At 37.6% G+C, this 12,352-nt stretch overlaps 2 protein-coding genes across 9 annotated transcripts in view; one reads left to right on the top strand and one right to left on the bottom strand.

Moving 5' to 3' along the window:
- Positions 1 to 5,388, top strand: part of EYS (eyes shut homolog) — a 1,254,974-nt gene extending 1,249,586 nt beyond the window's left edge. Inside the window, 2 exon segments of the mRNA XM_040983150.1 lie at positions 1,843 to 2,004; positions 4,199 to 5,388. Coding sequence (XP_040839084.1) covers positions 1,843 to 2,004; positions 4,199 to 5,388 — 1,352 coding nt within the window.
- A 3,331-nt stretch (positions 5,389 to 8,719) lies between these two features.
- The window catches only part of PHF3 (PHD finger protein 3), an 88,134-nt gene continuing 84,501 nt past the window's right edge, over positions 8,720 to 12,352 (bottom strand). For all 8 annotated transcript variants that reach the window (XM_040983600.1, XM_040983601.1, XM_040983595.1 and 5 more), the window contains one exon: positions 8,720 to 12,166. In XM_040983600.1, the coding sequence (XP_040839534.1) occupies positions 10,053 to 12,166 (2,114 nt within the window). In that variant the 3' untranslated portion in view covers positions 8,720 to 10,052. The remainder of the gene's footprint in view (positions 12,167 to 12,352) is intronic.

Below are 12,352 nucleotides of genomic sequence, written 5' to 3'. Positions count from 1 at the left end.
CAAACAATGGAGTATTATTCACTAAAAAGAAATTAGCCATCAAATCTTTAAAAAGTGAAGGAAATTTGAGGGTATATTACAAAGAAACCAACCTGAAATGCTGCATACTATGTGCTCTCCTATATGCTCTCAAAAAGGCAAAACTATAGGCCGTAGAAGATTGGTGCTACCTGCGCCAAGGGGAGAAAGGCCAAATAACTGAAGCACAGAGAACTTACGGTGATAAACCATCTGTGTGATACTATGTGTTGGATACACATGATCACCCATCTGTCTAAATCAACAGAATACACATATTCAACAGAGTGAAGCCTATGTAAATAGTGGACTTCGGCTGATAATTTGTTAATACACACTTGTCACCTGTAATACACTGTTGGAAAATACTGACAGGGAGGCTGAGCCTATGAGTTGGTCATGAATTTCAGACCTTTCTACTCCGTTTTTTTGTAAAACTAAAATTACTCTTAAAACAATTGTTTTAAAAAATACTATGCAAATACTTAAAAGCGACAAGAGATAAAATATTAACATGGTAGTTTCATAAAACAGCAAATGCAAAGAGCAAGTACATTATGCATTGCTTTTTATATTACGTAATTTGTGGAAAATAATGCATTAGATATACACACACTAGCTGAAAGTACATTTTAAGAAGTCACACTGCATAAACTGAACAGTGTTTCCTGGGTTAAGGGCTGAAAAATACACTTTTTCTTTATACTCTTCTGTATACTCTGAATATCTTACAAGTTAATATTACTTCATTACTATTTTTTAAAATGTCAAAAAGACATTCATTTTTGAAACATTTTTAAAATGTATTGTTAAAATGAAATTTTTTAAAATGTAGTCCAATAAGCACCTTTGTCAGAAACAGCCGCAGTATGTATTGTATTTCCTGAACATTGTCCCAGCTTTAGTAATATCCTAGAGTGGGATCCAGGATTCTTGCATTTTTTTAAGCTACCTGACCATGTAATTCTAATCTCTATCATTCCAAATTGCAGTAAGTCAAATGAAACAATATTTCTGCAAGCATACCAGGAAGCCCTCTAGAAAACTAAACGTTAAAGCAGTAGCTAGTATTAGTCTGGCCCAAAGCAGAAAAACAGAAAATGATTAATTATTCAAGTATAATGAACCAGCATATACTCTCGAAAGCATTGCTACGAGGAAGAATATGGATTCCATAAGGAGAAAACTGCCAAATGCGAACTACCCTTCTTCCTCTAATAACTGCCACCTGACCAAGTATTGACCAAGTATACAGAGAAGCAACAGGTAAATGCCTGTAAATCCATACAGTGGGGTTCTACTTCAATTAATAGCAGAGCCCCTCATGTTTAAAAATGAAAACGTAAAACCAAGAGTTAACACTATCTAAAGAGGTGAAGTATATGGACATATGTCTTTGTCCCACTTCTGCATGTATTAAATTGAGTATACCCCATATCTCAGCCAAAAGTTTGAGTACAGAAGTTAAAGAACTTGGTTATGCTTTCTATCTCTCACTACCTGAAACATGCTTCTGGAAGCATTAGTAATGTAGACCATTCCAAAGAATCCCAGCTGTGCATTCTAGTGCATAATTGAATTGTGCCACATGGTAACAATCAAAAAGGTCATTGCCCAAACAGAAGACTTGCCAATAATTTGCCTCAGCACATGAAACTGAATTAAATGCAGTTAGTAGTCCATTGGCCTCAAAAAATCCTCAAAGCTCAACAGTTCTCCCATGAGCAACTCGTAGGAAGGTTAAGTTCTAAAATTTTTAAATTGTTATTAATGAACAATTTTTAATTCAGATGAATTGAAACTTCTTTCTCCTCCTTCTCTCAGCTTTCTCTATAAGTGACCCATCTTTCAGAAGTGACAAATTATCATGGATGTCTTTTGCTTCCTTTCATATTCGAAAAACAACTCACATTCAGCTGCAATTTCAGCCTCTTGCTACAGATGGGATCCTATTTTATGTTGCACAACATTTAAAAGCACAATCAGGTAAGAGTTGTACAATCTTTGCAAAAAAAGTAAAATCCCAATGACTTTCTAGTTCATTAACACATATTTATTGTCACTGTATGTATATTTATGCATTTAGACTTCCTAAATATAAATGGCAATAGGACAAGTTTTATTACAACTGTATTAGTAGGACAAGGTTTATCTTGGCTCAAAGTTCTGAAGTCTAGAGCATGTTGCCATGCTTTTGATGACAGATAATTATAAAGTGGAAAGTAACCAATTCCTCTAACATTAATCCATTCTAATCCAATGTCAAAATGGACAACATGCATAGGAAAGGCATTGCTAATAGATTTCATGCACAGGCATCCATATATGTAGCTCCAAAAATTCTTTAACTGGTATCCAAATAAAACCACAGAATCCACATTTCAAAGTTTCCAATTCATACATATTTAGTAATTTTATATATAGTCTAATAATCTGTTAAAATCTTTTAAAACTTTATTTCAGATTTTTAACACCTTTTTCCTTTTGTTACTTTCCACAACATTTTCAGAGGTAAAAGGATTCCTTCCTCCCCCTCCCATTTTTCCCCATATTATCATGATTGGCATAGTCCTTCAATAACAGAGGCTTAAGTTACTCTGTTTCATGGCACCACAGGTGTTACTACTATAATCTTGATTTTTAGTCTTAAGCTTTTTTCAGAACTCTGACATTAAAAATTAAGATTTTACATTTGGTTTTCATTCAAGTTCTCAAGAAATGGAATTTTGGCATTGAAGATCTTACTTTGTGAAAATCACAGGACCATTTTTGGTGATTACTAGAAACAATCTAAGTGTTGGTGGGGAGAGATTACATCAAAATGGCTCCGTATCAGTGCACTACTGAAATGTCTTCAACAATTTCAAAAAGGAAAATCTATCATGAATGAGCTACAAAATGAGTTTTAAGTTCATGACTAAAACAGGACCTTGGTAGAAGGGCAGGGAATCAAGATACTACAAGATTATGACTGACTTTGCAGAGCTGTCTTAACCCCTCAGCTCTAAAAATATTTCTTTATTCAACAGTTATTCATTGGGCATCTATTTATGTGTTAGACACAATGGATAAACACTGAGTCCACTCCAAGTCCAAAAGATGGTGAATAAGGAAGTTAATAATCAAAACATGTTATCAAAGAAAGACTTAACAGTTCGATAGGTGCAGGAAGTGTTGAGCTGCCTGGAAGGAATGCTTTTATTAAGGCAGGGAGGGAAGATGTATAGCATTCCAGAGAGAAAAGGAACATAGTGCCAAATACATCTAGATGAGAACCTGAGACAGAAAAGTCTTTTGATCTAGTTGATAAATAATGAAGGTGAAGAAACATTTCAAAATACGTACAGACTCTGGCATGGGAAGATAAGGCTGTATGGTTGTTAGTAAAGACAGTGGAGGCACAGGGAAGAGCACCTTAAACGTGGAGAGAGATCTAAGACACTGTGGAGCCCTTACAGATATGTTAAAGAACTTAGATGCCTATTTCAAAAACAGTCCCATTACAGGGTAGTAGGTAGCGTTATGGGTTTCTTTTGAGAAAAAAACAAAAAACAAACAAACAAACAAAAAAAAACCTAACTTTAGTGTGTGTTAGAAAAATAAATTGGGAAAGAAAAGATGGTTATGTTTCTAGTAACATCAACTAAATACAATAAACTTAACCAAGGTGGCACAACAAAAGTGAACAGAATTTACAATATTTATGAGCTGAAACATTTCTGATAAGCCAATTTGATTAAAGATCTTGTGATAGATTATGTGAGGATACGAACAGATGGTAACATTTAAGTCTCTGGCTTAAGACAAAACTGAGTGGATGAGGAAATCCCAGATTGTGGGGAGACTGAAGAGGCCCATTTTACAGAAGGAAGTCCAGAGATAAAAACCTTTGAAGTATCTTTTTTATACTCAGTAGAAATCTCTAACTGGCATATGTACGCTTGTGGATAACAACATATAGACAAGTGAAGTTTAGTACACATACATTGAGGTTTTCACAGAACCACCATTAAAAGCTTTTTTTTGCTTCCCCAATTTCTTGTAAAAAAATGGAGTAAAACAGTATTGGTGAGTTTTACACCTTATATTGTTGAAGAGAAGCAGGTTTGTTATTTTTTAATATCAAAACTTTTTAGTGGCCATAAAATCTCCTAACAGAATACCATCTTCCTTTTTACAGGTGATTTTCTATGTCTCTCTTTAGTAAAAGGTTCTATTCAACTTCGCTACAACCTTGGTGACAGAACTAGCATTTTAGAAACTCCCCAAAATATAACTGCCAATGGAAGTATCTGGCATGTGGTTAAAGCAGGAAGAGTTGGTGCAGAAGGCTACCTGGATTTAAATGGCATAATTGTAAGACAAACTGCTCCGGCAACAATGGACTTCCTGGACACCAATACAGACTTCTATATTGGAGGAGTGCCATCTTTAAATCTTGTAAACCCCATGGCAACAGCAAATGAACCTGTAGGTTTTAGAGGCTGTGTCCGAGAAGTTATTATAAATAATCAAGAATTACAATTAACTGAACTAGGAGCAAAAGATGGTTCAAATGTAGGTGACTGTGATGGGACAGCCTGTGGATACAATATTTGCAAAAATGGAGGAGAATGTATAGCAAATGGTACAACTTTTTCTTGCAGATGCTTGCCACAATGGACTGGAAATACATGCAGTCAATCTAAGCACTGTTTGAATAACACTTGTCTCCACCAATCACTTTGCATACCTAACCAATCCTCTTACAACTGCCTGTGTGCTTTAGGTTGGGTTGGAAGGTACTGTGAAAACAGAACTTCATTTTCAACAGCAAAATTTATGGGTAACTCTTACATTAAATACAGTGATCCAAATTATAAAGAAAGAAGCCTTCAGTTCACCACTGTATCTTTAAATTTCAGTAGTACTGAAACAGACGGCTTAATATTTTGGATGGGAAAAGCTCAAAATGAAGAAAATGATTTTTTGGCAATTGGTATCCATAATCAGACCTTGAAAATTGCAGTTAACTTGGGAGGAAAAATGTCCGTATCAGTAAGTGATAGTAATATCACACTCTGTTGTAACAAATGGCACCATGTAGTCGTCAATCAAAATCGGACTCTCATCAAGGCCTACCTAGACAACAACTTAATCTTTCTTAAGGATATTGATCCACATAAAATGTTTATTGCTCTGAATTATGATGGTATTTGTTACCTAGGGGGCTTTGAATATGGTCGGAAGGTTAATATTGTCACTCAAGAAATTTTCAAAAAAGATTTTGTGGGCAAAATAAAAGATGTTGTATTTTTTCAGGATTCAAAAAAAATTGAACTCATCAAATCAGAAGGATACAATGTTTATGATGGAGATGAAAGTAATTAGGTTATCTGATGTTAACACTAGAAGAACACAAATTAGAAATGCGGACAGTCACTGACGCTTACTTTGGTATACTGTAAACTTCTAAAGTGTAGCTATAATGTTTGTAGATGTTGAATTCTAAGCTTTAGCACTATTTAGTTCCTTTTTTTTCATTGCTGAGTTAAAAATTCAAGTAGGAAATTTTATGAATACAAAGAACAGAAATATTAAAATGCAAAAGTTGTAACTTGAGAAAAATTCAAATTCTATAAGCAAATGTAACCATATTTACATGACTACAGTAATGTGAAGTCTGAACGAAGGCTCACACCAAAATTTAAAACATGAATGAAGAAAATAAGGAAGAGAACTGGTAACAGCCAAATCCTTATCATTCACAGTAACAATCAATAAATATTAAAGTATTTCTAACATAGCAGATGTATGTCACTTACAAATATGAATATTAAATATTCTAAGACATGTCTAAAAGAAATAAAAATGGTTACCTTCAGAGAAGAGTAGTGAACTGCTTTTTTTAAATCAATGTTACGTAGCTGACTTCTGAATCCATGTAGTTAACTGATCAAATTCAAATTTTGGAAACCTGTTTCCAAGTCTGCAGATCTCAAAACTGCACACAACACAGATTTCCAAAATACATCCTAACAATACACATACTGTTGAAAGCCACCTTCACAAAGTACATTTTGTCCAATACCAGTTAATATAACTGGATACCATTTTCACCTCCCAGCCTCCCCAACAACTACAGGTTGCAAGGTGGTTATTGCTAGCATTGCTTAACATTCTCAGACATACTTATGACAATAGTGCTACGAAGAAACCAATAACAGATTTCTAACTTGGAGAACCAACAAATGGAACATCCCATGCAGAAAAAGAGGTAATAAACTGCATGTAAAGTTTAAAAGGAAATATATGTAACCATCAAGTAAATGGGAAAAAGTTACACTTAATGAAGTTTCTTAATGCTTCTTCAGACTTCAGTCTATACAGAGGTATTGCATAATTCATCATATGATGCATATGGCATTTACTGGGTGTGCTGGGGGAGGGGGTCTTGTTATTTTAGCCTCTACAATCCAACCAGAAAGCTACAGACACTGCTGGAAGGATCTAGGCAAAGAATTGTGGCAACAATTTTTAAAACACAAACTGTACCTGGATATATGCATACTGCTCCTGTAAATACTAAGAGTGATAGAATATACTGCAAGGAAGAACTGCAGAATGTCAATACCTATTCAAAGGGGTCTAAAATTTTTAAATAGAAATTGAAGGGTAAATCCACCTAATATTTGCTGAAAACATTAAAACACACTTATTTTGTTTCACATTCAACTCTGGAAATGCTAAGATCATAAAGTGTCTTTAAAATTTCATTTGGGGGCCTGGTATGGTGGCGTAGTGGTTAAGGTCCTCGCCTTGCACACCCGGGATCCCATATGGGCACAGGTTCTAATCCCAGCAGCCCCACTTCCCATCCAGCTCCCTGCCTGTGGCCCGGGAAAGCAGTAGAGGACGGCCCAAAGCCTTGGGACCTTGCACCTGCGTGGGAGACCCGGAAGAGGCTCCTAGCTTCGGATCGGCATAGCATTGGCCGTTGCGCTCACCTGGGGAGTGAATCATCGGACGGAAGATCTTCCTCTCTGTCTCTCCTCTCTGTATATCCGCCTTTCCAATAAAAATAAATCTTTAAAAAAAAATTTCATTTGGTACTGGCAGTCAAAACTTGTCTTAATATCCACTTCTATGTATTAAGAAAAGGACTCCGTCCTATTAAAGGTACACTTTCAGGAAACTTTGACTTGCATCCCTCATATTAAGCCACACATCCTTTCGTAACAGCATGGATCTTTTCTTTATAACAGTATTTCCAAAGTACGGTCCAGATCTTTTTAAAGGTACCAGAACTTTTCCCTTTTCCAATGATAAATCTATGTGAAACTGTATTTCCTTCATCAAAATAGCACACTGTAAAACACAGAATACAACAGATTCAAATAATCCAGCTGTTTTCAGACAATGGAAAATACGCAGGAGCCAGCTTTGTGGTATAGCAGATAAAGCCACTGTGATGATGGAATCATATATAGGCTTAGCTCACTGCTACTACACCTGGGAAAGCAGCTGAAAAGTGCTTGGGCCTCTGCACTCAAATGAGAAACCCAGAAGAAGTTTCTGGTTTCAGTCTGTGAATGTGCCTTTCAAAAAAAGAGTAACTGCTAAGAAGAAAATAACAAATACGGGGTGAGCATTTAGCCTAGTGGATACACGCTCACATACCACATGGGAATAACTTACTCCAGCTTCCTGCCAACGTGGATCCCAAAGTTAGAAGCGATGGCTCGGGCCTGGTGCCGTGGCCTAGTGGCTTAAGTTCTCGCCCTGTACGTACCCGGGATGCTACATGGGCGCTGGTTCTACTCCTGGAAGCTCCACTTCCCATCCAGCTCCCTGCTTGTGGCCTGGGAGAGCAGTCGAGGACTGCCCAAGGCCTTGAGACCCTGCACCCATATGGGAGACCTGGTGGAAGTTCCTGGCTCCTGGCTTTGGATCAGCGCAGCACCTGCCATTGCGCTCACTTGGGGGAGTGAATCAATGGACGGAAGATCTTCCTCTGTCTCTCCTGCTGACTGTATATCTGTCTTTGCAATAAAAAGATTTTTTTAAAAGCAATAATGTGGAAACAATAGTTTTACCCACTTTCCTGTAGCCCTTGCCCCTTTGTGTCCTAAACAACTATGTAAAAATTATCAAAATTAAGGAAAATTTTTAGGTACTGATGTTTAGCCTAATGGTTAAAACACTTACATCCCACATCAAGCACTTGGGTTTGATCCCCAACTCCTGACACAGCTTCCTAATAACGCAGACCATGAACAGCAGCACTGATGGCTCAAATAACTGGGTTCCTGCACAAGCATAGTACATCTGGATTGATTTCCAACTTCCGCTTCGGCTCTGACCCAAGCTCAGATACTGTAGATATCTGGGGAGTAAACCAGCAGAAGGGAGCTTATACTCTGCTTAACAAATAGAAGATTTTTTAAACCCCATTATTTTAATTTTAATATTTTGGCTTCATAAATTTTGTGTAGTTGGCCGGGTGCAATAGCCTAGTGGATAAATCCTGACCCTGCAGGTGCCAAGATCCCATATAGGTTACAGTTCGTGTTCCAGCTGCTCTACTTCCCATCCAGCTCTGGGAAAGCAATCAAATGGACTCAGCTCCAGCCATTGCAGTCAACTTTGGGAGTGAATCGGCAGGTGTAAAATCTTTCTTTCTGTTAATCTCCTTCTCCATGTAAATCTTTTTGATAAAAATAAATCTTCAGAAAATAATGTGTAATTGTGAAGTATAAAATATGGGTTATTTCACCTTTTTTCTCTTTTGGGTGTGTGGTCCCCAGGCCTCAGCATCATTTAGGGACTATTATTTCAGATTATACAGCTATCAAAACAACATCTTAAGGTGTGAATAAATTAGATTTGCATTAACAATACCAGTTGTGTGCTTTCCATGTCATATAGCATTAGCATATAAAACCAAAACCAGTTACTCTACAAAAAATTTAGGGTTAATTATAAATTTCACAAAAAGATTTAATATGTTTTCTTAAAAGTTCTGTGGTCTTTCATTGATTACTAAGATTAAATGTTGAGGTTGTATAACTTCACAAGCACATGTCAACATGGATCATAGATACACTTTTCATTGATAGTTCTAATCTCTAGCCTCTTCAGACTACATGACTTACCTGGAACCTGCAACCCAAGATACTTTAGAAAAATCACTCTTTTTCTCAGCAAATGTCTCTTTGTTCTTGGCTCAGTTACAGAAAAATGTCATTAAAGCTTTAAAGAAGAAATTCTTTTACTACTAAATTTCAAATCACACACACAAAATAGGTGAGAAATTCTTTTATCATATTTAGAATCAAAATATCCCTTAAAATATTTACATTTTACAGTAAAAAGGATAGCAAAACACAGGACCATATACAGGCTTAAGTATTCAAGTTTCTGAAGAGCCAAAAATGAAAAGAAAAATAATGGCCTACCACAACGCTGTAGTACATGGTAATAAATGCCTTCCATGGGTGCAGATAAAGCAAGAAATATACTCCTTGGGCTTCTGATTCTTGGTCAAAATCTGTTCAAATAATGATTACTATAATCTGATTATGAAGTCACTTGGCTTCTTGTTGCTCTACAGTTTCTTTAAAAACAGTGCAATTCCAAATGAAAGTACAGAGCACACATTACTCCCAAATTAGTCATTATATAAAGGACATTCACTAGAGGCAGTAAATATATTCCATAGTTAGCAATATTTACCAATTAAAGAATAAAACTAAATTTCTAAGCATTTATTGCATAATAAAACAGATTTTTGAATATACAGCAATGTAAAACTTTAAAAAATATTAAATTCCTATAACTAGGTATGGTCGGTATGAACGAGGGACGAGGAGCATTGGTACAGAGCTGTCTGTACCAACACACAGGATTTATTGTTCTGCAAACCAGCAATGGTAAAAATGTAAAAGATGGCACAATTCCAGCAGGCAATCTCTTGTTTTTCAGGGGTGGGGTGGGGGGAAACAAAAAAACATTTAACAGTAATTTAAATGTACTCTTGAGCCAGCCTGAAAATTTTACCTTTTGCTTTTAGCTCTGTCAGTGTGGTCCCTGTCTCTGTGGTATCTATCTCTGTCCTTCTCTCCAGAACTATGCTTACTTTTGTCCTTGTCATAGTCCTCATTTTTAGCTTTTTCTGGTTTCTTGTCCCCATTCCTTCCATCTCTGCTTGCTTTTCCATCAGCTCCTCTATCACCATGCAGTAGCCGTGCCCTGTCTTTATCTTTGTGCCCTTCCTCCCTGCTTTTTCTATCTCTGTCCTTGTCTTGGCTTCTGTCTCTGCGTCTGTGTCTTTCAGACTCCTGCTCCCATTCCTTTTCATGTCGTTCTCTTTTCAAGTGGTGTGAGTCACTGTAGAATCTCTGGCGGTCCCCTTTGCCCCTGTTAAATGACCTATCCAGTTGCTGGTCTGGCCTACCCCAGGGGTCACTATGGCGCCTTTCTGGTCTCCGAATGTCTTTACCTTGGTAAAAATTTTGTGGGTTTATATACCTTGATGCTTGCGGAGGGGGACCCATCATACGTGGCGGTTGGCCTGGGGCATGAACAGGCGGCCAGGGACCCATTGGGTTTTGAGTAAAGCCAAAGCCTGGCGGGGGAAGTAAGGGAGGTGGCAAATGTGGTGGAAATCCAAACATGTTTTGTGGGGGGAAATTAGGAGGCCCAGGAAACGGAAATCCAGGAGGGCTAGACTTGAGATGCTGAAGGTTGGGCTGCTGTGGCCTCATAGGTGAGAAGTTTCCACTTGTTCTGGGACTGGTGCTTCTGGAAGTAAAGTTGATACTTTTAGGAGGAAACTCTGATGGAGCTGTGTTTCCAACTTCAAAATGAGATGGTCCTGCAGATGATCCTCTTCGAAATGGGTGCACAGTTTCAATATTTTGCATTAAAATATCCTCTTGTAAGGGTTTTGTCTGTTCAGTTTGGGAAGTGTGTACACTGTCAGCAGATGGTGAGTTTTCAACCTTTGAATCATCACTCTGCTGAACACCTATGCTTTTCTCTGCAGAAGACAATTTTTCCTCTACATTGGTTTGTTCTGTTAAGTGCTCCTTGTTATGGGACAGACCAGCAGGGAGGGCATGCTTCTCTCCATTCCGGCAGCTATCTGCATCTTTGCTTTCTGCAGCAGTTACCTGCTGGCTTCGTCCTGCTGCTTGCCTAGGATCCCTTTTTAGATTGATGAATTGTGGGGACCTTGATGTATTACCAGCGAGACTATCACTGCAACTCCCGATACTATCTGTATTTCCTTTCCCTACATTAGATGCACTTGGAGAATCAGTATTTGAAGTCCGATTGTCTTGTGAAGTAGTCTCTTGATCTTGAGGTGGATGTCCTTTTAATGTTCTCTCTTTACTCTCCACTGGTTCCTCCTGCTTAGACTGAATCGATAAATTTGTTAAGAATGCTTCTGTAGAAACATCTGGTGGTTTATCTCTTAGACTAAGACCTGTAATAGGCCCTGGAGAAATGGAAGAGGATCCAACCACTGCTGCTTCTTCCCCAGCTACCTCTGTATTACCTGTGGATTCTGAAAGATTATAGCCTTTAATTTTTACTTCTTTGACTTCACCATTGGCCACTTCTGTTTTCTCTGCTTTCTCTTCTTTCAAGGTGGTCTGCTCATTTATAAATGGAATTTCTTGAAGAGTATTTTGCTCCGTCCCTGATTGAGTCTGCTCATATACTTGACCAGTAGTGCCCAAAAGGCTTTGAAGGATATCATCCACAGGAAGAGGTTTATTTGCTAATTCCAGAGTAGAAGAAGGTTGATTTTCCCAACCAATCAATACCCCAGGAAGGAATCTTAATGGTTTTGGTGGCTCCTGCTTGGTGATTTCCATTAGAGGTTCAACTGTTGTTGGAAGATCATCCTGAAGAGTCTGTTGAGGCTTATTTCTCTGTTTGTGTAATACAGCTGTAAACGAATTAAAAAAGCCATTTTCCTCATCTGGTCTTTCCTCAGTAGAAGCTTCTATTCTACTTTTTTTTTTATCAGGTGGCAATGCCATGGGGACACTTTCAGGAGTCTCAACTGGATGACCAGTAGTGCCGGCACTATGTGACCTCTTCAGTTTCTGACGAATAATCAAGCCCAATAACAGATTAGGTCTATGAAGTTCAAGCCCTGTACAAAACCAAAAACACAAAAAAATTTTGAATCCCTATACGACAGGGTAAATTTCTGTACCTAGATTATAGGTTATTTAGTGGGTGTCTAGGCACATCAGACCATCTACAGTAGGCTGGATCATCTTTTCATTCTAATCCCACCTCCCACCTTATTTTAGTCATACCTTATAAAAAATGTATA

Source organism: Ochotona curzoniae, unplaced genomic scaffold (assembly GCF_017591425.1).
Source record: "Ochotona curzoniae isolate NIBS_2020 unplaced genomic scaffold, NIBS_Ocur_1.0 contig_3819, whole genome shotgun sequence".
NCBI classification, from domain to species: domain Eukaryota; kingdom Metazoa; phylum Chordata; class Mammalia; order Lagomorpha; family Ochotonidae; genus Ochotona; species Ochotona curzoniae.
This window is presented reverse-complemented; position numbering and strand designations above follow the sequence as displayed.